At 30.9% G+C, this 22,417-nt stretch overlaps 22 protein-coding genes and 13 non-coding genes across 35 annotated transcripts; all 35 read left to right on the forward strand.

The window, feature by feature from the left end:
• On the forward strand, window positions 1-840 carry cox2 (cytochrome c oxidase subunit 2). Its single transcript has one exon. It carries the CDS (start codon window positions 1-3, stop codon window positions 838-840), a length of 840 nt encoding a protein of 279 aa, YP_001874757.1.
• A 92-nt stretch (window positions 841-932) lies between these two features.
• On the forward strand, window positions 933-2,531 carry cox1 (cytochrome c oxidase subunit 1). The gene has a single exon. The coding sequence runs from the start codon at window positions 933-935 to the stop codon at window positions 2,529-2,531; it is 1,599 nt and encodes a 532-aa protein (YP_001874758.1).
• Window positions 2,532-2,775: 244 nt separating this feature from the next.
• cob (apocytochrome b) lies at window positions 2,776-3,936 on the forward strand. Its single transcript has one exon. It carries the CDS (start codon window positions 2,776-2,778, stop codon window positions 3,934-3,936), a length of 1,161 nt encoding a protein of 386 aa, YP_001874759.1.
• Window positions 3,937-4,001: 65 nt separating this feature from the next.
• On the forward strand, window positions 4,002-6,035 carry nad11 (NADH dehydrogenase subunit 11). Its single transcript has one exon. The coding sequence runs from the start codon at window positions 4,002-4,004 to the stop codon at window positions 6,033-6,035; it is 2,034 nt and encodes a 677-aa protein (YP_001874760.1).
• Window positions 6,036-6,089: 54 nt separating this feature from the next.
• nad4L (NADH dehydrogenase subunit 4L) lies at window positions 6,090-6,398 on the forward strand. Its single transcript has one exon. It carries the CDS (start codon window positions 6,090-6,092, stop codon window positions 6,396-6,398), a length of 309 nt encoding a protein of 102 aa, YP_001874761.1.
• A 5-nt stretch (window positions 6,399-6,403) lies between these two features.
• On the forward strand, window positions 6,404-8,404 carry nad5 (NADH dehydrogenase subunit 5). The gene has a single exon. The coding sequence runs from the start codon at window positions 6,404-6,406 to the stop codon at window positions 8,402-8,404; it is 2,001 nt and encodes a 666-aa protein (YP_001874762.1).
• A 70-nt stretch (window positions 8,405-8,474) lies between these two features.
• HAM_007 (hypothetical protein) lies at window positions 8,475-9,020 on the forward strand. The gene has a single exon. The coding sequence runs from the start codon at window positions 8,475-8,477 to the stop codon at window positions 9,018-9,020; it is 546 nt and encodes a 181-aa protein (YP_001874763.1).
• An 18-nt stretch (window positions 9,021-9,038) lies between these two features.
• sdh3 (succinate:cytochrome c oxidoreductase subunit 4) lies at window positions 9,039-9,467 on the forward strand. The gene has a single exon. It carries the CDS (start codon window positions 9,039-9,041, stop codon window positions 9,465-9,467), a length of 429 nt encoding a protein of 142 aa, YP_001874764.1.
• Window positions 9,468-9,477: 10 nt separating this feature from the next.
• Window positions 9,478-9,849, forward strand: atp8 (ATP synthase F0 subunit 8). Its single transcript has one exon. It carries the CDS (start codon window positions 9,478-9,480, stop codon window positions 9,847-9,849), a length of 372 nt encoding a protein of 123 aa, YP_001874765.1.
• A 3-nt stretch (window positions 9,850-9,852) lies between these two features.
• Window positions 9,853-10,536, forward strand: HAM_010 (hypothetical protein). Its single transcript has one exon. It carries the CDS (start codon window positions 9,853-9,855, stop codon window positions 10,534-10,536), a length of 684 nt encoding a protein of 227 aa, YP_001874766.1.
• Window positions 10,537-10,678: 142 nt separating this feature from the next.
• Window positions 10,679-10,750, forward strand: trnT(ugu). Its single transcript has one exon. It is a non-coding gene; the product is annotated as a tRNA-Thr (tRNA).
• Window positions 10,751-10,975: 225 nt separating this feature from the next.
• Window positions 10,976-13,761, forward strand: rnl. Its single transcript has one exon. It is a non-coding gene; the product is annotated as a 23S ribosomal RNA (ribosomal RNA).
• Window positions 13,762-13,805: 44 nt separating this feature from the next.
• atp1 (ATP synthase F0 subunit 1) lies at window positions 13,806-15,278 on the forward strand. Its single transcript has one exon. The coding sequence runs from the start codon at window positions 13,806-13,808 to the stop codon at window positions 15,276-15,278; it is 1,473 nt and encodes a 490-aa protein (YP_001874767.1).
• A 41-nt stretch (window positions 15,279-15,319) lies between these two features.
• On the forward strand, window positions 15,320-15,395 carry trnP(ugg). Its single transcript has one exon. It is a non-coding gene; the product is annotated as a tRNA-Pro (tRNA).
• Window positions 15,396-15,425: 30 nt separating this feature from the next.
• HAM_015 (hypothetical protein) lies at window positions 15,426-16,109 on the forward strand. Its single transcript has one exon. It carries the CDS (start codon window positions 15,426-15,428, stop codon window positions 16,107-16,109), a length of 684 nt encoding a protein of 227 aa, YP_001874768.1.
• A 2-nt stretch (window positions 16,110-16,111) lies between these two features.
• On the forward strand, window positions 16,112-16,186 carry trnH(gug). Its single transcript has one exon. It is a non-coding gene; the product is annotated as a tRNA-His (tRNA).
• Window positions 16,187-16,212: 26 nt separating this feature from the next.
• On the forward strand, window positions 16,213-16,716 carry HAM_017 (hypothetical protein). The gene has a single exon. It carries the CDS (start codon window positions 16,213-16,215, stop codon window positions 16,714-16,716), a length of 504 nt encoding a protein of 167 aa, YP_001874769.1.
• HAM_018 (hypothetical protein) lies at window positions 16,713-16,928 on the forward strand. The gene has a single exon. The coding sequence runs from the start codon at window positions 16,713-16,715 to the stop codon at window positions 16,926-16,928; it is 216 nt and encodes a 71-aa protein (YP_001874770.1).
• An 8-nt stretch (window positions 16,929-16,936) lies between these two features.
• On the forward strand, window positions 16,937-17,008 carry trnM(cau)e. The gene has a single exon. It is a non-coding gene; the product is annotated as a tRNA-Met (tRNA).
• A 22-nt stretch (window positions 17,009-17,030) lies between these two features.
• Window positions 17,031-17,399, forward strand: rps8 (ribosomal protein S8). Its single transcript has one exon. It carries the CDS (start codon window positions 17,031-17,033, stop codon window positions 17,397-17,399), a length of 369 nt encoding a protein of 122 aa, YP_001874771.1.
• Window positions 17,400-17,415: 16 nt separating this feature from the next.
• On the forward strand, window positions 17,416-17,967 carry rpl6 (ribosomal protein L6). The gene has a single exon. It carries the CDS (start codon window positions 17,416-17,418, stop codon window positions 17,965-17,967), a length of 552 nt encoding a protein of 183 aa, YP_001874772.1.
• Window positions 17,968-17,973: 6 nt separating this feature from the next.
• On the forward strand, window positions 17,974-18,315 carry rps13 (ribosomal protein S13). Its single transcript has one exon. The coding sequence runs from the start codon at window positions 17,974-17,976 to the stop codon at window positions 18,313-18,315; it is 342 nt and encodes a 113-aa protein (YP_001874773.1).
• Window positions 18,293-18,694, forward strand: rps11 (ribosomal protein S11). The gene has a single exon. The coding sequence runs from the start codon at window positions 18,293-18,295 to the stop codon at window positions 18,692-18,694; it is 402 nt and encodes a 133-aa protein (YP_001874774.1).
• A 152-nt stretch (window positions 18,695-18,846) lies between these two features.
• Window positions 18,847-18,918, forward strand: trnC(gca). The gene has a single exon. It is a non-coding gene; the product is annotated as a tRNA-Cys (tRNA).
• Window positions 18,919-18,943: 25 nt separating this feature from the next.
• On the forward strand, window positions 18,944-19,687 carry atp6 (ATP synthase F0 subunit 6). The gene has a single exon. The coding sequence runs from the start codon at window positions 18,944-18,946 to the stop codon at window positions 19,685-19,687; it is 744 nt and encodes a 247-aa protein (YP_001874775.1).
• Window positions 19,688-19,708: 21 nt separating this feature from the next.
• Window positions 19,709-19,781, forward strand: trnI(gau). The gene has a single exon. It is a non-coding gene; the product is annotated as a tRNA-Ile (tRNA).
• Window positions 19,782-19,801: 20 nt separating this feature from the next.
• Window positions 19,802-19,874, forward strand: trnQ(uug). The gene has a single exon. It is a non-coding gene; the product is annotated as a tRNA-Gln (tRNA).
• Window positions 19,875-19,878: 4 nt separating this feature from the next.
• trnR(gcg) lies at window positions 19,879-19,953 on the forward strand. Its single transcript has one exon. It is a non-coding gene; the product is annotated as a tRNA-Arg (tRNA).
• A 37-nt stretch (window positions 19,954-19,990) lies between these two features.
• Window positions 19,991-20,062, forward strand: trnE(uuc). Its single transcript has one exon. It is a non-coding gene; the product is annotated as a tRNA-Glu (tRNA).
• Window positions 20,063-20,082: 20 nt separating this feature from the next.
• On the forward strand, window positions 20,083-20,154 carry trnW(cca). The gene has a single exon. It is a non-coding gene; the product is annotated as a tRNA-Trp (tRNA).
• A 16-nt stretch (window positions 20,155-20,170) lies between these two features.
• On the forward strand, window positions 20,171-20,719 carry nad10 (NADH dehydrogenase subunit 10). Its single transcript has one exon. The coding sequence runs from the start codon at window positions 20,171-20,173 to the stop codon at window positions 20,717-20,719; it is 549 nt and encodes a 182-aa protein (YP_001874776.1).
• Window positions 20,720-20,755: 36 nt separating this feature from the next.
• Window positions 20,756-21,316, forward strand: nad9 (NADH dehydrogenase subunit 9). Its single transcript has one exon. The coding sequence runs from the start codon at window positions 20,756-20,758 to the stop codon at window positions 21,314-21,316; it is 561 nt and encodes a 186-aa protein (YP_001874777.1).
• A 13-nt stretch (window positions 21,317-21,329) lies between these two features.
• HAM_033 (hypothetical protein) lies at window positions 21,330-21,911 on the forward strand. Its single transcript has one exon. The coding sequence runs from the start codon at window positions 21,330-21,332 to the stop codon at window positions 21,909-21,911; it is 582 nt and encodes a 193-aa protein (YP_001874778.1).
• A 196-nt stretch (window positions 21,912-22,107) lies between these two features.
• On the forward strand, window positions 22,108-22,187 carry trnL(gag). Its single transcript has one exon. It is a non-coding gene; the product is annotated as a tRNA-Leu (tRNA).
• A 66-nt stretch (window positions 22,188-22,253) lies between these two features.
• trnA(ugc) lies at window positions 22,254-22,326 on the forward strand. Its single transcript has one exon. It is a non-coding gene; the product is annotated as a tRNA-Ala (tRNA).
• Window positions 22,327-22,417: the final 91 nt, after the last annotated feature.

The following is a 22,417-nucleotide window of genomic DNA, read 5'->3' on the forward strand; positions in this document are numbered from 1 at the left end:
ATGTTACTTTCTACTTTATTATTATTGTTAGATTTTTCTTATTGTCTTTTAGGGTATACTTTTTTTTATGTGTTGCAGAATCCAGCTTTCTGTGACTATGCTTATCCATGGCAAGTTTCTTTTCAAGATCCCGCTTCTCCTGTGGCAGAAGGGATTGTTGTTCTCCACCATGATTTACTTTTTATATTAACGATAATTGGTTTTGCAGTTGGTTGGCTTTTAGCAAGAACCACTTATCTATTTTATCATACACGAAATCCCGTAGCTTCACAAATTACTCATGGAACAACTATTGAAATCGTGTGGACAGTTACACCGAGCCTAATTTTAATGGTGATAGCTATTCCTTCATTTGCTCTTCTTTATTCAATTGATGAGGTTGTTGATCCTTCTGTTACATTAAAGGTTATTGGTCATCAATGGTTTTGGAGTTATGAATACTCAGATATGGCAAATGAGTTTGAACAACCAAATGCTTTCGATAGTTATATGGTTGCAGAAGATGATTTAGAACCTGGTCAGTTGCGTCTACTTGAAGTAGATAATAGAGTGGTTTTACCAGTAAAAACACATATACGGGTATTAGTTACTTCATCCGACGTATTACATAGTTGGGCAGTACCATCACTTGGTGTAAAAATGGACGCTTGCCCTGGGCGTTTAAATCAAGTTTCAGTCTTTATTAAACGAGAAGGTGTGTTTTATGGTCAGTGCTCAGAATTATGTGGGGTAAACCATGCATTTATGCCAATCGTTGTAGAAGGGGTTCCAATTGAAAAGTACATTAGATGGGTTTTAGTACAAACAGAGAGTACAAAACTAACATTTGGAAATAATTAAATTCTTAGTTTCAGATAAACGTCTAATTTTAAAACGTATTATATATTAAAAATTATTACATAAGACTTGTTTAGGATTTGTTTCGGACTGTTATGTCAAATTTTTTAAATCGCTGGATTTTTTCGACAAATCATAAAGATATTGGTACATTATATCTAATTTTTGCAATTTTTGCGGGAGTTGTAGGTACTTTTTTATCGGTTTTAATTCGATTGGAATTAGCTGGGCCTGGCGTTCAAATATTAGGGGGTAACCACCAATTATATAACGTAATTATTACAGCTCATGCCTTTGTGATGATTTTTTTTATGGTGATGCCTGCACTAATTGGAGGTTTCGCAAACTGGTTTGTTCCTATTATGATAGGTGCTCCAGATATGGCTTTTCCTCGTTTAAATAACATTTCTTTCTGGTTATTAATACCTGCCTTCGTTTTATTATTAAGTTCATCATTCGTAGAAACTGGTGCGGGTACTGGCTGGACAGTGTACCCACCGTTAAGTAGTATAAGTGGGCACCCTGGTGGATCTGTGGATTTAGCTATATTTAGCCTTCACGTTGCAGGGGCCTCAAGTATTTTAGGTGCTTGTAATTTTATTACAACAATTCTTAATATGCGAGCACCAGGGATGACATTACACCGATTGCCACTTTTTTGCTGGGCAGTATTAATTACTGCGGTTTTATTAGTACTATCACTACCAGTATTTGCAGGGGCGATAACGATGTTGCTTACAGATAGAAATTTTAATACGGCATTTTTTGATGCTAGTCTTGGCGGTGACCCAGTTCTTTATGAACATCTTTTTTGGTTCTTTGGGCATCCTGAAGTTTATATATTAATTTTACCTGGATTTGGTATTATCAGTCACATCGTATCTACTTTTTCAAGAAAACCTGTTTTCGGTGTAATTGGTATGATTTATGCAATGGTTAGTATTGGTGTTCTCGGCTTTATAGTGTGGGCGCACCATATGTACACCGTTGGAATGGACGTAACAACAAGAGCTTATTTCACAGCAACAACAATGGTAATTGCAGTACCTACCGGTATCAAGATTTTCTCGTGGATTGCTACAATGTGGGGGGGTTCAATTCATTTGAAAACACCAATGGTTTTTGCTATTGGTTTCATTTTCTTATTCACAATTGGTGGATTAACAGGAGTGGTTCTTTCAAATGGTGGTTTAGATTTAGCGTTCCATGACAGTTATTACGTTGTGGCACATTTTCACTATGTTCTCTCTATGGGAGCAGTATTCTCAATGTTTGCTGGTTACTATTATTGGATTGGAAAAATGTCAGGATTTAATTATCCAGAAAATCTCGGAATTATTCACTTTTGGTGCACTTTTGTAGGGGTTAATTGTACTTTCTTTCCACAGCACTTTTTAGGTTTAGCAGGGATGCCAAGAAGAATACCAGATTATCCTGATGCATATGCAGGTTGGAATTATATTTCATCTTTTGGTAGTTCAATTTCGGTTTTTGCAATTCTTTTATTTTTTGTTTTGACGTACGAAACATTTACAAATATGGACAAATGTCCGGTAAATCCTTGGTCGTTTGCAACATCAAGTGCTGATCCAAAATTTGAATTTACGCTTGAATGGGTTGTAGGTTCACCACCATCTTTTCATACTTTTGAGGAATTACCTATTATCAAAGATACTGATATAGTAAATGTGTAGTTAAAGCTTAACTACGTAGAATGAGAAGTAGTAAACAAGCAAATTAGGGGCTCTTTTAAAACTGGACAGTGGGATAATGTTTTGATCCACTTATCTTTTGAAAAATATTGTGTCGGGTTTTCTAGTTTCCTATCAACATGGGTTATTATTTTTGGTGTAATCCATGACTGTAAATTAAAAAAATAGACTTTCCATCTAATAAAGTAAGAATAATTCCTATTTTAAAAAATTATTTTAATAAAAAATGACTTCGCAAAGTGTAAGACTATTAAATCGTCCTATTATAAATATTTTAAACGATCATTTAATTGAGTATCCAACACCTGTTAATCTCAATTATATGTGGAATTTTGGATCGACGGCTGGTGTTTTCTTGGTAATTCAAATCCTTACAGGGGTGTTTCTTGCTATGCATTATACTCCGCATATTGATTTAGCATTTTTAAGTGTTGAGCATATTATGCGTGATGTAAATAATGGTTGGTTTATTAGATATTTACATGCAAATGGTGCGAGCATGTTCTTTCTTGTTGTTTATATCCATGTTGGTCGAGGTTTATACTATGGCTCATATCAAAAACCGAGAGGATTCGTTTGGGCGTTAGGAGTTATCATCCTTATATTAATGATGGCAACTGCATTTATGGGGTATGTATTACCATGGGGGCAAATGAGTTTTTGGGCTGCAACCGTTATTACAAATTTATTTTCAGCTTTTCCTTACGTGGGTGAACCAATTGTAGCTTGGTTATGGGGTGGGTTTAGTGTTGATAATGCCACTTTAAATAGATTTTTTAGTTTTCATTACTTACTACCTTTTTTAATCACTGGAGCAACTATTATCCATATTGCAATTTTACACCAAAATGGTTCAAATAACCCACTTGGGATAAGTGGAGGAGTGGATAAAATTTCGTTTTATCCTTACTTTATATTTAAAGATTTAGCTAGCTGGATTGTGTTTGGTATCTTCTATGCAATGTTCGTTTATTTTGCACCTAATTATTTAGGGCATACAGACAATTATATAGAAGCAAATCCAATGGTAACGCCTGCCCATATTGTGCCTGAATGGTATTTTCTTCCGCAGTACGCGATTTTAAGATCAATTCCACATAAATTAGGTGGTGTTGTTGCAATGTTAAGTTCTTTACTTATTTTACTCATTTTACCTTATGTAGGTTTGTCAGAAACAAGAAGTTCATCCTTTAGGTTATTACGTCGTAAACTCTTTTGGATTTTTGTTTTAAATTTCCTTATTTTAGGTTGGATTGGTGGGTGCGCACCTGAATCACCTTATTTAGAAATTGGTCAAGTAGCTACGGTTTTTTATTTTGCATACTTTATTGTTATAACACCAGCTTTAGGAGTAATAGAAAAAGTGTTACTCACTTATAAAGTTTAAGTTAATTATTTTTATGCATACCTATAGATAACTCTAAAACAGTTTATAAATTATAAAGAAATACAATGAATTTTCAAATTATTATCGATAATCAACCGGTGAATGTTAATAACAATATGTCTATTCTTCAGGCATGTGAATCGGCACAAATTACTGTACCGAGATTTTGTTATCATGAAAGATTATCCGTTGCGGGTAACTGTCGTATGTGTTTAGTTGAAATTAGTAAAGCTCCAAAATTAGCAGCTTCATGTGCAATGCCGGTAATTCAAAACATGGTAGTTTTTACAGATAGTTTGGTAGTAAAAAAAGCGAGAGAAGGTGTTTTAGAATTTTTATTGGTAAATCATCCATTAGATTGTCCTGTTTGTGATCAAGGTGGTGAGTGCGATTTACAAGACCAAACAATGACCTTTGGTAGTGACCGAAGTAGATTTCGAGAATATAAACGGGCCGTTGAAGACAAACAGTGTGGTCCATTAATAAAAACAGTGATGACGAGATGCATACATTGTACTCGTTGTGTTCGATTTGCAAATGAAGTTATAGGGTTACCGGCTCTCGGTACTTCAGGAAGAGGTAACTTGATTGAAATTGGTTTGTACATCAAAAAATTATTTACTTCAGAGTTGTCAGGTAATATAATTGATTTATGTCCTGTTGGTGCATTGACATCAAAGCCATACACATTTGCAGCAAGACCTTGGGAATTAAAAAGTGTTGAATCTATTGATACTTTTGATGCAGTAGGTTCAAATATTCGAATTGATATTCGGGGGTATGAAATTATGCGAATTTTGCCCCGTTTAAATGAGAAAATAAATGAAGAGTGGATTTCAGATAAAACGCGTTTTGCATTTGACGGGTTAAAACGGCAACGTCTTTATGATCCCTTGTTAAATACAGATGGGACAAAATTTGAAGTTATTAGCTGGCAAGTCGCTTTACAACAAATTGTGACGCAAATAAATCAAATAAAGAAACCCTTTGATTTTTGTGCTCAACTCGGGCCGCAATCTGATCTTGAATCAACTTTATTACTTAAGCAACTAATTACAAAAAAAAATGGAACTTTTATAAACTTTCATTCAAATGCATGTCAGAATAACGTGGATTTCAAAACTGCCTATCGATTTAATACAACAATTAGTAATTTAGAAAAAGCTGACTTTTGCCTTTTTTTAGGGATTAATCCAAGAATTGAAGCTTCTCTTATTAATTTACGCTTAAGAAAACGATATGTGTCGGGTAATTTTAAAGCAGTCGCTTTCGGTACTGCACTTAATTTGACATTTCCCATTTATAATTTAGGATCAACAGTAAAAGCTTTAGTAAAATTTGTAGAAGGTCGTCATCAATTTTGTGAATACTTAGCAAAGGCTAGCACACCCACAATTATTGTTGGTCAATCTTTTATTGAATTATTTGGAGAAAGTCAAGCAAGAACTTTTATTAATGTTTTAATAAATAATAGTAAAGTTGTTAAAACAAATTGGAACGGATTAAATTTTGTAACAAGTAACGCAGGTGATGTTGGCGCTTGTGAATTAGGAATAAAAACAAAATTTGCTAAAAACTTAGATATTAAGCTTTTATACTGTTTGGGTGAAGCAAACTTTAAGAAACTGGGTAAGAATACATTCATTATTTATCAAGGCCATCAAGGTAAAGCGTCTCTTTTAAATGCTAACTTAATCTTACCTTGTTCCGCCTTTACAGAGAAAACAGCAACTTTTGTAAATGTTGAAGGAAGATACCAAAAGACGAAACTAGCCTTGTTACCTCCAGGTGAGGCAAAGGAAGACTCAAATATTTTATATGCAATTATTGATAGTTTAAATATGGGGTTCGATGGAAACGTGGCAAATTTTCTTTATAAACATTTGTTTAAATCAGTATCAACTGTAAATTTTAAAAAAGTTGTTGGATCGACATTTATGGGTCATAAATTTGGAGGCGAATCAAAATTTTTATTAAAAAATACGTTTATTCCTTCTGCAAAAATTGAAAATTTCTATTTGGCTGACACGGTAAGTGAATTGTCATCTACAATGAGTAAATGTTCAAAAGTTATTTTAAACAAATCACCTTTTATCTAAATTTAAAAGATTTTGGGTAGTATTAATTTATATAAATATTCAATAAAAAACAATATGATTCTTGATCAAACTAAATATTTATTTATAACAACTTTCTTATTTCTTATCGGTCTTAGTGGAATTTTTTTAAACAGAAAAAACATAATTATATTACTAATGTCAGTAGAGTTGATGTTACTAGCTATCAATTTTAATCTTATTGTATTTTCTGTTTTTTTAGACGATATTTTAGGGCAATTATTTGCATTACTAATTTTAACGGTAGCAGCTTCAGAATCAGCTATAGGTTTGGCAATCTTAATAATTTATTATAGAATTAGAGGTGCGATTGCTATCGAATTGATTAATTTAATTAAGGGTTAACGAATATGTATTTAAGTATAATTGCTTTTCCATTAATAGGTTGCTTTTTTTCAGGTATGTTTGGTCGAATTTTATCTCCAAAAGGAGTTGCGTTTATTAGTATAACGTGTGTCTTTTCTTCGTTTTTGCTTTCCCTCTTAAGCGTTTTTGAAGTTGGATTTTCACACTGTCCAACATTTATCCGGTTTTATCCCTGGATTGATTCCGAGTTGTTTGACGCGGGGTGGAGTTTCTGTTTTGATAGTTTAACAGTTTCTATGTGTGTTACTGTTACATTTATATCAACACTAGTTCATATTTACTCTACAAGTTATATGAGTCATGATCCGCACCAAGCGCGTTTTATGTCTTATTTATCTCTATTTACATTTTCGATGCTAATGCTGATTACAGCAGATAATTTTGTACAATTGTTCTTTGGATGGGAGGCTGTTGGTGTATGTTCGTATTTACTAATTAATTTTTGGTTTACACGACTATCTGCAAACAAAGCAGCAATTAAAGCTATGGTAATTAACCGTATTGGTGATTTTGGGTTAGCTTTAGGTATTTTTGTGATATTCGCAACATTTAAAACAGTTGATTACGCCGTTGTTTTCAGTTTAGTGCCCTATTATACTACAAAAACGGTATATTTTTTGCAATTTGAACTGGATTTAATTACAACAATTTGTATTTTACTCTTTATTGGTGCTATGGGTAAATCTGCACAATTAGGGCTTCATACTTGGTTACCTGATGCAATGGAAGGGCCAACACCAGTTTCGGCTTTAATTCATGCTGCCACTATGGTAACTGCCGGTGTTTTTCTAATAATCAGATGTTCTTTTTTATATGAGAATTCTTATTTAGGTTTATCTATTTTAACAATAGTGGGGAGCGCTACTGCCTTTTTCGCAGCGATGACTGGAGTTCTACAGAATGATTTAAAAAAAGTAATTGCTTATTCTACATGTAGTCAATTAGGTTACATGGTTTTTGCTTGTGGCCTTTCAAATTATTCAGTAAGTATTTTTCATTTAATGAACCATGCATACTTTAAAGCTTTGTTATTTCTAAGTGCAGGTAGTATTATCCATGCATTAGCCGATGAGCAGGATATGCGAAAAATGGGCGGGTTAGTTCAGGTACTTCCTTTTTCTTATACAATGATTTTGATTGGCTCTTTAGCATTAATGGGTTTCCCTTTTTTAACAGGATTCTATTCTAAAGATGTAATTTTAGAGATTGCTTATGCAAATTACAACTTTTCTGGTATTGTTGGTTTTTGGTTAGGTTTATTGTCAGCTGGTTTCACTTCCTTTTACTCATTTAGATTAATTTATTTAACTTTCCTAAGTAATCCATTAGGATTTAAATCTTCAATGCAGCAAGCAAAAGATGCTCCTTTTGCTTTGGGGTTTCCGCTTTTTGTACTAGGTTGTTGTAGTTTGGTTGTAGGTTTTTGTACTAAAGAACTTTTTATAGGTTTAGGTACGCCTTACTGGAATAATGCCATATTTATATTGCCAGAGCATATAGTAATTATTGATGCGGAATTTTTATCAGTTTTTATTAAATGGTTGCCTTTTATTGTTAGTATATTAGCAGCAACTCTTTCATTCTTTCTTTATAAAGATATGATGTCTTTATTATTTGCTATTTATAAAACAAATTTTGGTCATAAATTTTATATATTTGTGAATCGTAAATGGCTTTTTGATAAATTACAAAATGAATTAGTATCTGTTAGTCTTTTACGTTTAGGGTACTCAACAACGTATAAACTTATTGATAAAGGTTTCATTGAATTATTTGGGCCTTTTGGCCTAAGTAGGCTTGTTCTACAGGTTAGTAAAAATGTAAGTAATTTACAATCAGGTTTATTAAACCATTACGCCTTTTTCATATTTATAGGTGTTTTGTTCTTTACTGTTATGATTACATTATTTGCTATTTTTTCTATCTATGTCGATGTCTACATTTTTTTCTTACTTCTCATTGCATGGCTAGTAATCTTGTTATAAATTATAAAAAGCTTTAAAAGTTACAAAAAATAAAATTAAAAAAAGTTCTTAATTATAAAATAAAAAACCTATGATGACATCAAAACCCCTTCTCTTTATCCTTTCTTTGTTTACAATTTTGTTTTCTAAAGAATTTTTAGTTTTTAATGAAGAAATATTAATCGTTGTAGCTTTCTCAATTTTTATCTATCTGGTATTAAACAAAGCAAGTTCTATGATTTGTGAAGAATTAGATAGTAAATCAAAAGAAATACAAAACAAATTTGATTTGTATAAAAATATTCAAGAGAAAACTATTTTATATTTGTTCAATTATTATACTAAGCGAGAAATCCTTTCGGAAAAAATTCAAAAAATTTCCAATATTAAAAAGCTACGAGTCGCTATTATCAATGATTATTTTCAAGTAAATTTAAAGAAACAAGTTTTAATGCAATTAGAAGATGCTCTTAATAGATTTGTTTTAAATGAATATAGCTCGACTTCTAGATTTCAAAAAAGTTTTGTTTCAAAACTAAGTAATGTAAAAACAAAGTTGCGAAATAAAATATTTCAAAAAAGTTTTGTTTCAAAACAAAGTAAGGTAAAAACAAAGTCGCGAAATAAAAAAAATTAATTTTATAATTTTAAGTAAATGACTATGATAAAAAATCGCATGCCTTTATCACCTCGTTTAAATATAGAAGAAACAAATAGACCTTTGTCACCACATTTGTATTTATACAAGGCGCAACTTACTTCATTTGTCTCTATTTTTCATCGAATTAGTGGTTCAATTCTCTCTTTAAGTTTTATTGTATTAGCATTCGTATTTTATTTAGATGTACTTTTTAGTGAACATTATATATTGTACTGTTTAGGTTTGGTTCTCGAAACTTATGGCTATTGGTTCTTCATTAGTTTAAGTTATTTATTGCTTACATTTTTTTGTCTCCATGTTTTTAATGGAATGCGCCACTTAATTTGGGATTTAGGGCTTGGCCTAGATGTAAAAAATGTTTACATAACAGGTTCGGTTGTATTAACAAGTACGAGCCTTATTTTAATTCTTTTATTATTATAAAAAAAATATTATGCCTCAACTCGATTTAATAACGTTTTTTCCACAATTTTTTTGGTGTTTTATTTGTTTCTTTGGTTTTTTTCTTTATTTTTCATATTATATTATCCCGCAAATTGCTACAATTTTAAAATTTCGGCAAAAAAAATTAATTGCGTTAGCAAATGAAATTAATCAAAAAAAAGATGGCTCTTCTCATTTATTAATAGAATATGATAAAATAGTCCATGAATCATTTCAAGAGATTAAAGATCATTTAGATACCTTAGTTACAGTAAAAAGTTCTTGGGTTAGCTTTAATTTAGAAAAATTGAATACTACAACATTAGGGGTAGTTACTCAACGATTGTTAAAAAATAGTTTTGAAAAAGAATATAATAACTAGGATATGAAAGATGTTTATACTTATAGTATCAATAAAAAGTATAATAAAGCTTGGGAGTTCCCATATCTTTTCAAAAATCTTATATTCATACGTTTTCTGTTTGAAGCTACCCATTGGGAGCGTCCTGCTAACGAGATCCCTTTTTCACAGTTGAAGGGGCCGGGTCAACCTCTTGAACCAACAGAAGTTCTTGGGGAGCCCTTTACTTCCAAGAACTGGGGTAGTAAAGTAACTTTTCTACATCGGCTAGCACAATCAAAGCCATTTCCTTTATGTTATGATCCATATACCAAAACAAGTACGAGATCTATAGAAGGGTTAGTTGAGGATTTTATGATTTTGATTATGGATGAGGCAAAACAACTTACACCATTATCAGCACATTATAAATTTGAATTGAGTGTTAGAATCCATGTGCTATTTGGAGAAGAGAGAGAAAAGGCTTATTGGGTGCCATTAAAGGCAAGGCCATACATAAATATCGATGATATCGAATGGCAAAAAGCTTGGAAACAGCGCTTGGAGAAAATTTTTATTTTGATAATGAACAGCGCAAATGAGTCTGGTGAAATTGTACAGATTGATGGTCTCACGCTTCAATTTAGTGAAAAACTCGTTGGTATTCCTCCTGAAGGTTTCGTTAGGGATTTGGTTTTGGCTATCGATGAAAGGGATGCCTATCCTTAAAAAACCTTTAATACATGTATTGGGTGAACAGTTATATTCTTTATGAAAAAAAAATTACTGATACTGTAATAATCAATAATTGTAAACCTTTTGGTTATAGCTATTATGTTAAGTTAAGTTTTAAAATTTTTTAGCTATTTTCGGCTTTTTAGTTTAATGGTTAAAACTATTGTTTTGTAAACAATCAATTTCAGTTCAACTCTGAAAAGAGCCTCAAAGAATATTTCCTGTAATAATAGTAAAAAATACCCTAGCGCGGTATAAATTTATAAATTTCTAGCAGAAAAGGGGTCAAAAATCTCCTATATAGTTCGCGTATTTTTACTTATTTTTTTAGTTTTATGCTTTGGGCTATTGGTTAAAAAAGTCAAACTAAAGAGAGTTAGAAAAAATCTTCTAAAAAAAGAAGCAGGTATAAATTAACATAGAGGCTATAGAATTTAATAAAGTGTTGTTTTTGAAGCATGAGATGGATATTTAGATTTAAAATAAAAGACGTAATGTACTACGAAAAGTTATGAGTTAATCAATTAAATTCATAAATTTCTTAATAAGGTAAACTCCTAAAGTTGTTCTACAAAGGCCTATTATATTAGCGAAATGACACATCTAAGTAGCTAGAATAAAAAATCAACCGAGAGTTCATAATTAGGTGGCGAGCCAACATGAATTAGAGATAAAGCTTAAAAGGTAATAGAAAAATTATGAATGATTTACTATAAAAGGTTTTAGTCCTGTATATTAACCTTTAAGTATAAAAAAAATAAGAAAATCATTGACATTTTCTAAAAACTGGGGTACCATACCTCAACTCTAATATTATTTTATAATCGATAGCGAAAAGTACTGTGAAGGAAAAATGAAAAGAAAGTTTATTCAAAAACTTATAGTGAAAAGACTTTGAAATCTGATGTATTCATTAGCTCAAAATTTCGTTAGAAAAACGAATTAACGAGGTTCCTTTTGTATCATGAGTCAACGACTTTATAATCGTAGCAAGCTTAAGTTGTTAAATGTAAGCGTAGCAAATACATGTTTTAAAAAAGCTTTTTTTTAATGAGTTGCGGTTATAATACCCGAATTCAAGTGATTTAGCCAAGAACAGACTAAATATATAGTAATATATGTGAGAAGGTCAAACTAATGGTTGTTGCAAAAACCTTAGGTGATTTTTGGCTCGGAGTGAAAGATTAATCAAACTTGATAATAGCTGGTTTTTTGCGAAAAATATTTAGGTATTGCATAAATAAATCTACATAATAAGTGGTAGAGCACTGTTTAAATTAGGGGGATTAAACTCTTACCGCATTTATATAAACTCCGAATACTTATATTTGTACTTTGTAGTCAGACTTTACGTGATAAGATGTATAAGTCAAAAGGGAAACAGCCCAGATTAATAGCTTAGGTTTCTAAAAAATATGCTTAGTAAAAAGGTCGTAAAAAAATTAAGATGACTAGGAAGGTAAGCTTGGAAGTAGCTATCCTCTAAAAAGTGTGTAAAAACTTACTAGTTGAATTTATAATTAAAAAATTTTTTTGCATCGAAAATTCAGAGAATTTAAGCTATTTGCCGATGCTTTAAACTTTTAACTTTATGTGAAAAGCAAACGAGTATAAAAGTGGTAGCAAAACGTTTCTTTGTTCATTAAAGGTACATTGTAAAATTTACTGAAGAAAAAGAAAGTGAGAATGTTGATATTAGTAACGTGCATAATGTTATAAACATTATTACCGTATAATTCAAGGTTTTTTCCGCAATGTTTGTCAGCGGAAAAATAAAGTCGATTTCTAAAAATACTTAAGCGAAAGCAGTTTTAAATGGTAATTTTTGAATAAAAACTACTAAAAGACGACGCGTAAATATTAAAACAAATAAAAACACAATTTTTTGTTCGAATTTAATTTAACGTCAAGAAATAATCTTTTATTTATATAATTCGTACTTAGCCAACAAAGGAGAATTTGTTTTATAGAACAAAGGTAATTGAGTTAATCATTCTTAAGGAACTAGGCAAATTAATTCTGTAACTTCGGGAAAAAGAATACCTTATACAAGGTGTCACAAAATAACGAATAGCGACTATTTAACAAAAATACAGGGTTTTGCAAAATTGTAAAATATAGTATAAGACCTGAAGCCTGCCCAGTGCTAGCATATTAAATGTAAAAGTAAATGCTGTTAAATGAAATACTAGTAAACGGAGGTCGTAACTCTAACGATCATAAAGTAGCAAAATTCCTAGGCAAGTAATTTTTGTCCTGCATGAATGGCTTAACGACTTTTCGACTGTCTCAAGAGTGAGCTCAGTGAAATTAGAATTTGTGTGAAGATACACAAAAATTAAAGTAAGACGAAAAGACCCTATAGACCTTTACTATATTTTTACGTTGTTATAAAATTTTTCTTGTGTAGTTTAAGTGGGAGCAATCACTTGCGTAACTGAAAGACCACTCGTGTTAAAATTTTGAACTAATTTAAATTAAAAAAGCGTAAAATTGGTAGTTTCGTTGGGGCGATAATCTTCGAAAAAGTAACGAAGATCTACAAAAGTAAATTCGAATTCTGTAGAAATGAATTTTTGAGTGTAATGGCTAAAATTTGCTTGACTGTGAGATTTATAAATCAAACAGAGATAATATTTGTCGGTCATAGTGAGCCAATTATTTTGAATGGAAAAATAATTGCATAAGAAATAATAGGTACCTTAGGGACAACAGGCTTATAGCTTTTAAAAGTTCATATTGACGAAGCTGTTTGGCACCTCTATGTCGACTCGTCGCAGCCTGATGCTGAAAAAGGTATCAAAGGTTTGGCTGTTCGCCAATTAAAGCGTCACGTGAGTTGGGTTCAGAACGATGTGAATCAGTTTGGTCTCTATCTGCTTTAATTGTTTAAAAATTTAGAAGGTTTATTTTTAGTACGAGAGGACCAAAATAAAAAAATCTATGATGCATCGATTACTTTTTTTTAAGTACGTCGATTAGTTACATTTTAATTTTATAATTGCTGAAAGCATCAAAAGCAAGAAAATAACTTCGAACCAAATTTTTTTATATAGATAAACGTGGTAGATTAACCACGTGCATAGGCAAATTGTTGGTTGTAGTAATACAAAAGCTAATTTGTACTAATTTATTTTTAATCTAGCGAATACAGATATACAAAAAACACAAACTAATTTTTTATTTTGACGTTTTCTCTTTCTCCGGCTGAAAATTCAAGTATTCTTGAGGGGTGCATATCACATTCTTTTTCCAACATTAATATGGGTGACACTGGAATTGTTTTAACAATTGGTGATGGTATTGTAAGAGCTTATGGTTTAGGAGATATCCAAGCTGGTGAAATGTGTGAGTTTCCAGCAGCGGATATCAAAGGAATGGTACTAAACCTAGAAACAGATAATGTAGGTATCGTAATTTTCGGTAACGATCGATTAATTAAAGAAGGCGATATCGTAAAACGAACTCGTCGAATTGTAGAAGTACCAATCGGTGAGGCGTTATTAGGTCGTGTTGTGGATAGCTTAGGAGTTGCAATAGACGGTAAACCTATTAACGCTAAAGAAAATCGTCGGGTAGAAGTAAAAGCTCCCGGTATTATTCCTAGAAAGTCAGTACATGAGCCAATGCAAAGTGGTTTAAAGGTTGTTGATGCTTTAGTACCAATTGGTCGAGGCCAACGTGAATTAATTATTGGAGATCGCCAAACTGGAAAGACGGCGGTTGCAATTGATACAATTATTAATCAACAATCAATACATGCACGTAAAGACCAAGCTGGTGTAAAACCTTTATATTGTATTTATGTTGCAATAGGACAGAAACGTTCAACTGTTGCCCAAGTAAGTAAAATCTTACAATCAGCGAAAGCATTAGACTATACAATTATAATAGCTGCAACAGCATCGAATTCTGCTCCATTACAATTTTTAGCTCCTTATACTGGTTGTACAATGGGAGAATACTTTAGAGATAATGGTATGGATGCCTTAGTAATTTATGATGATTTAAGTAAGCAAGCTGTTGCTTATCGACAAATGTCATTATTATTAAGACGACCACCGGGTCGTGAAGCTTTCCCTGGTGATGTATTCTATTTACATTCACGACTTTTAGAAAGAGCAGCAAAAATGGGTGAAAAAGCAGGTCTTGGTTCATTAACTGCTTTACCAGTAATTGAAACACAAGCGGGTGATGTATCTGCATATATCCCAACAAATGTAATTTCAATTACAGATGGTCAAATTTTCCTTGAAACAGAGTTATTCTATAAAGGTATTCGACCAGCATTAAACGTTGGTTTATCCGTAAGTCGGGTAGGTTCAGCTGCGCAAATAAAAGCGATTAAGCAAGTAGCTGGTACTTTAAAACTTGAACTTGCTCAATATCGAGAAGTAGCGGCTTTTGCTCAATTCGGTAGTGATTTAGATGCAGCAACGCAACATTTACTTAACAGAGGTAGTAAATTAACAGAGCTTTTAAAACAAAGTCAGTTTGCTCCATTAACAATTGAGGAACAAGTTTTTGTTCTTTTTGCTGGTATTAAAGGTTACTTAGATAAAGTTGATATCACTTTAATCCGTAGTTTTGAGGAGGCTTTACTCGCTCAATTACATGAAAAAAATGCAAGTTTCCTTGAAAAAATTCGATCAGAGAAAGCTATATCTCCAGAATTTGAAAAAGAAGTGCATTCATTCATGGCAACTTTTGTAGAAGGGTTTATGAAATCACATTAAGCATTTTATTAGTTTACAAATAAAATCATAAAACTTTTCAACGGGATGTCGCGTAGCTTGGTTCATCGTATCCGTTTTGGGAATGGAATTTCGTAGGTTCAAATCCTATCATCCCGAAAAAAGTTCACCTATTTTCTCTTCAAAATTATGTACAATATGAAAATTATATATAACATGAGCGCAAATTTAAAAATTCATAAGTTTAATAGTAAATCATACATGTATTGTAAAGATTCAACACGCTATCTTATTCCTGTTTCTCCTCAATTGGTAGAAGGGTCCATTGAAGCTTTTACAGTTCATAATTCCTTTGTTTTAATTGATTTTGGTTTTAAACGAGAAATTGAATTGTTTTCTTCAGAATTCATTCCGCATTCATTTAATTCACTTTCGTTAACTGAGAAATTTAATTCTCTACAAAAACTAAATTTTTTTGAGTTTAAAGTTTTAGTATTGGAACACTTCTTTCTAAATGAGACTCTTATAAAAAAATCTTTTTTTCTTAATTTTAATATTTTTTTTTGGTTATTATCACGAGAAAAAAAACGGTATGTAAAATGCCGCATTTTAAATGTATTAAAAGGAGGATATTCAGTAGGAATTGGAGGGTTTGTTGGTTTTTTACCATATTCTCGTTCTTTCTTAAATTATTCAAAAAGAATAGGTTTTATTACAACTTGTCGTGTAACGGCAATAAACATAAGTAAAAAGCGTTTTGTTGTATCGCAAAAACGAATTGATACAATTTTTAAAAGACAACTTGTGAATCTATGGTCAAGACTTTGTACAATAAAAAAGTCAAGGCGTTCTACAATAAAAAAATTATCATAATGGTGAATATAACTCAATTTGGTAGAGTATTAGTTTGTGATTCTAAAAGTTTGTGAGTTCGAGTCTCACTATTCGCCCAGTTTAAAAATTTAAATACTATTAAATGAACTATAAAAGAAAAAAAAATCTTCATCAGAAATTACACTTAGAAAATACTAGGTTAAACTATAAATTTTTTATTATAATTCAATTGAAATCAATAAATACTTATCAATGGTCTTTGATGGCAAATGAACTATTAAAGTATAATTTTAAAGTTAAGGCCTTTTCTACTAGATTATTACATAAAAATGCTTGTTTTATTCCAGTTAATTTAGCAAGAGTCTGTTTAAGCCGAAAACAAAAAATGTATGGTGGGAAAATAGGTATTTTATATCCAACCAATTCGTGTTTGGTCGATATAAAACAAGTCTTACATTTTTTAGAGGCGACCGGTTTTGCATTATTTTTATTTGCATTTGTTAATGAACGTTTTTTAGGGGTTCCTTCCTTAAAAAAAATTGCTAATATTTCTTCGAAAACTGGTTCGTTACAAATTATTGGTTCTCTGTTATATCCTATTATTTCTCTTATAGGTACGCTTCAATTAGTAAATAAACAACAATGAAAGCTAAGTATCATTTAATTAAAAAAAAAGTTTATGTTCAATTCACTGATGGTTCAGTGTATCAATCAAACATCTTTTTAAAAAGTCCTATGTTAAAATTGAATTTAGATCCAAAATCACATTCTTTATGGAAAAAAGTTACAGATACTGTAACAATCAAAAATTATAAAACTATTTTTATGAACAAATTCTTTTATAAAGATAATAAATAAAATTAATAAAGCCAATAGTTCAATGGTAGAATTTTTCACTCATAATGAAATTGTTGTAGGTTCAATTCCTACTTGGCTTAAAATTAAAATGGTAATTTCTTTATGAGTATACTTGCAAATTTCTCAAATATATTAAATAACGGTCAGCATAAATATAAACATTTTGTAAAATATCCTGCATCAAAACTAATTCTGGATATATTAACTTTACTTTTTCAAGAAAATCTAATTCGTGGATTTTACATCAAAAAGATAAAAACTGAAGATTTTGCTATTATACTCTTAAAATATGGATTTAACAAAAAAACTTCCTTTATACCTACCGTAGCCTCGTATATAACCAATAAAACTATATATAAACACCAGAATGGGTTGGGCTTACTTGTTCTATCAACTTCAAAGGGTATTATGACAAACTATACTTCATCAAAACTTAAGCTAGGGGGTATTTTATTGATGAAAATTTCTTAACTCATTATAAAAAAATATGAATAAATTATTTACTTTAAATCTATTAGAAAAAACACGCGTTGTTTTCTTGGAACATTTTATAATTATGAAAGGCCCTCGTGGGACAGCTGTATGTTCAGGTTTAAATCTCATACGAAACAACGAATGTTATGTTGTCTTAACAAAAAACTCACTAGCAATGTTCAGCAAAGAAGCTCATGTTACAAACCGTAAATGTTTAGCAATTCAGAATCTATTTAAAAAAATGCTTTATGGTGTTCATTTTTATTATTCGAAAAAACTTTTCTTTGTTGGAATTGGTTTTCGAGTTTGGACAAAATTTACAAATTCAGGAGCAGTTTTAATAGTAAAAGTTAGGTTTTCGAAAGATTTATATATACCTATACCTAAGGACGTATGTGCCTTGCCTTTGAAACCAACTCTTTTGTTAGTTCGAGGGATAAGCAAAGAATCTGTGAATCAATTTTGTAATTTTATTTGTTCATTTAAAAAACCTGATAAATACAAAGGAAAAGGTATTCAGTATAAGAATGAAATTATTGCATTAAAACCAAGTAAACAAAATTAAAACATTATGGTTTATATTTTAAGTGTTAATTTAAAAAGTAATAAAAGAGTGTATTTTGAAGTAGCTAAGCTGTATGGAATCGGTCGTTATCAGGCTATACAGTTTTGTAACCAATTAAACATTGGTTTTGATTGTTATGTAAAAGATTTAAATCAAGCTTATTTGTACGCCTTATTAAAGCAAATTGAGCATCAAAATCTCATTGTTGATACTATGTTACAAGACCAACAAAAAAAAATAATTTCCGAATTAATTGATATTAAAGCTTACCGCGGAGTTCGTCATATTTTTAGATTACCTGTTCGGGGTCAACGAACGCGAACAAATGCACGCTCAAGAAAAAGATAATATGGAAATAAAAAATTTGAATCAAAAATATCTCTTACAGATTGGAATAGTATATGTATATACTACGTTTAATAACACATTAATGACAGTTACAGATATAAAAGGAAAAACGTTAATTTTTACATCCGCAGGTTTTTTAGGTTTAAAAGGGGTAAGACGGAGTACTGCGTATGCGGGTCAAACTCTCACAACGGTATTAAGTAAAAACATGTCTAAATTAGGAATCCGTTTTATTCAAATTCGATTAAAAGGTTTCGGTAATGCACGCAAATCTGTATTAAAAGGATTCGCGGCAACAAACTTAGAAATTATTAGCATTAAAGATTTCACATCGATAGCACATAATGGTTGTAGAAGAAAAAAAAAACGGCGTATTTAAAATTATACAGCAAAGATAGTAAATTTATAAATTCAAAATTTTGAGAGTCGTCCTTCTATTTCAATTCTTTAAAAAGAAAAGTATAAAAATATTTTATTTTTAGATAAAATTTAGAAAAAAGTACCGGCGAGTGTTAAACGCTCTATATTTAAGGCTGGATAACATAATGGTTAATGTATAAAATTGCAAATTTTGTAATAGTGGTTCAATTCCTCTTCTAGCCTTTTAATTATATAAAATTTATAAAATATGTTTTACTCTCCATTAGAACAATTTGAAATTACACCTATTCTTTCCTCAGTGTTACCTTCAAAGCTTATTATAACAAACTCTACCTTCTTTTTATGTTTGACGCTTGTTATTACAATTCTTTTTTTTACATTTATTTTGTCAAATAGTACCCTCATTCCAAACAGATGGCAATCCATTACTGAAATGACTTATGAATTTGTACAAAATATGTTATATGAAGCATTAAAAGAAAGAGGTAATTATTTTTTTCCTATTATTTTTACAATGTTCACATTTGTTTTTGCATGTAATTTATTAGGAATGGTACCTTTTACTTTTACAGTTACAAGCCATATTATATTTACATTTAGTTTAGGTATGATAATCTTTGTTGGTCTTAATATTATAGGATTGAAACAGCACGGTTTACACTTTTTCAGTCTCTTTCTACCACCTGGCTCACCACTAATGTTAGCTTTATTGTTAGTTCCTATTGAACTTATTTCATACGTTTTTCGAGTGGTGGCGTTATCAGTTCGATTGTTTGCAAATATGATGGCAGGTCACACATTACTAAAAATTTTAGCAACATTTGCTTGGAAAATGCTTACAATAGGTGGAATATTTTTAATTATCCAATTATTTCCACTGATGATTATTATCGCAATTACAGGGTTAGAATTGGCAATTGCGTTTTTACAAGCTTATGTATGGACAACTTTAATTTGTTTATATTTAAGTGATGCATTAAATTTACATTAAATTTAATGAGTTTGGTTTTTTAGATTTATAGCTAAGCGGTTATAGCATACGCTTGATAAGCGTAAGGTCGAAAGTTCAAATCTTTCTAAATCTACTTGACTCAGTATTCTAAAATGGAATATCGCCAAGTGGTTAAGGCAATGGTTTTTGATATCATTATACGAGGGTTCAAATCCTTCTATTCCAGCTAAATGTTTGTAGCTCAATATGGATAGAGTATTAAATTGCGGATTTAATGGTTGAAAGTTCAAATCTTTCCAAGCATAGAAATTCTATCAGTTTTTAGAGTAAAAGAAAATTTATGTCCTTTTCGTCTAATGGTTAGGACGGCATCCTTTCACGATGTAAATATGAGTTCAAATCTCATAAAGGATATTTTACTTGTATTCAATTTAAAGGAAATAATTTAATTGGTAAAATAATGGTCTCCAAAACTATCTTTCGAGGTTCAAATCCTCGTTTCCTTGTTGTAGGTATAATTGAATGAAAAGAATTGGTAAAGGTTTATATTACAATTCTAAATTCTATTATTTTATTAAAATTATAACTTGTACTACTATGTTAAAAACGGAATTTGTTATTTCAAAACTAGATGATTTATTAAATTGGGCAAGAAGAGGTTCATTGTGGCCTATGACTTTTGGTTTAGCTTGTTGTGCTGTCGAAATGATGCATGCAGGTGCGAGTCGGTATGATTTTGATCGTTTTGGAATTATTTTTCGAGCAAGTCCTAGACAATCAGACGTTATGATTGTAGCTGGTACTCTAACAAATAAAATGGCACCAGCTTTGAGAAAAGTTTATGATCAAATGCCAGAACCTCGGTGGGTAATTTCAATGGGGAGTTGCGCAAATGGTGGTGGGTACTACCATTATTCTTATGCAGTTGTCAGAGGCTGTGATCGTGTTGTACCAGTCGATATATATGTACCGGGTTGCCCACCTACAGCGGAGGCGCTTCTATATGGTATTGTTCAGTTACAGAAAAAAATTAAACAAAATAAAAATCTAATAACTTGGTTTAGAAAATAATACCTAGAGTAAAAATTTAAAATTAATTACAAAAAAATGTTTGCTTTATCATTAAATTCGTTATATAAAATATTAAAATATAGTGTTATTTGTATATATTATAATTTTGGGGAAGTTGTCATTGAAGTGGAATATAATAAATTAAAAAAAGTAATTGCTTTTTTAAAAGGGCATGAGAACTGTTTGTATAAATTGTTAGTAGATATTGTTGTAATAGATTGTCCTGAAAACCCTTTACGTTTCAAAATTGTATATTTGTTATGCAGTGTTAAATACAATTTAAGAATTAAAGTAGTTACTCGAGTAGATGAAATTACTCCCGTAAGTTCAATTACAGATTTATATAAAAATGCTGGTTGGATGGAGCGTGAAGGTTGGGATATGTATGGAATTTATTTTGAAGGCCATCCTGATTTACGACGAATTTTAACAGACTATGGTTTTGAGGGATATCCATTACGTAAGGATTTTCCTTTATCAGGTTATAAGGAAGTGCGGTATGATGATAGTCAAAAACGAGTAATATTTGAACCTTTAGAAATGAGTCAAGAATTTAGGATTTATCAGTTTACTAGTCCTTGGTATGAGAAAAAATAAAAGTTACTAATTTATGAAGAATCAACAAACACGGTCTATTACCGAGATTATATTCTTCTTTTTTCTACCATCGGAGATGATGATCTCGATTGAAAAATTCCAATGGAAACAAGAAACTCCATATAAACAACTTAAAAACTTTGAGCCAACTATTGTTCCTCTGCCGCCTTCAGAGATATGGCCAAACTGTGGGTTATTTAACTTTACTATAATAATCATCAGCATCTATGCTCCTATCCTATTTTTAAAAATAGAAGAGGAAAAATATACAGAAGAGATTAATGTAGTAGCTCGTTGTCTAGTAAAGGCTTTTATCCCAACAATCAAAAAAACATTAACAATTAAAACAAATTCTATCAACAGTCTGCAAATGGAAATCAACTATAGTTTAGGGTGCGATATAGATAAGGTGTCGTTATCAGAAAGGTTTTTTTTTGAAGAAGAGCTGCGCTTTGATACAATCTTGCCTGTAGACGCTTGGGAAATACTCATTCATGATGTTCTTGCAAGTCTGGTACTGAAGCATAATGGAAGGCTTATGGAAATACAAGGATTTACTCTTATATATATTCCAGATCAAAATTTTAGGCCTTAGAAGAAGTGAATACCAATATTCTATATACAGCGTTTAGATTTAGGAAGGTAAAGTAAAGAGCACTTTGAATTAGAAGGATGTTTTATTTAGATACATAGAAATCTGTGATAAGGAGATTTGCTTGTGCGGTGGTTTTAATAATTAATAACATTATAGATAGAAAAGAAAAAGGAAATAGTGTATTTAAAATCTTTTAACAGGAGTGGCGAAATTGGTAAACGCGTTATCTTGAGGGGATAATTTTCATTATTAAGAGTTCAAGTCTCTTCTTCTGTACATAAAGATATATAATCAAAAATTTGAAATTTGCTTCTAAATTAGAAGTAAAATCTTATTATTCGAGGGGCTTTAGCTCAATTGGTAGAGCGCTAGTTTTGCATACTATTTGTTAAGAGTTCAAGTCTCTTAAGTTCCATAAAAAAGTAATTTGTTTATTTAGATGCTTTTTTACAAAAACCATATAGATTGTTTTTGTGCTAATTTCTAGTATATTATTAAAAATTTTT

The sequence above is a fragment of the mitochondrial genome of Hemiselmis andersenii (genome assembly GCF_000018645.1).
Source record: "Hemiselmis andersenii mitochondrion, complete genome".
Classification (NCBI taxonomy): domain Eukaryota; class Cryptophyceae; order Cryptomonadales; family Hemiselmidaceae; genus Hemiselmis; species Hemiselmis andersenii.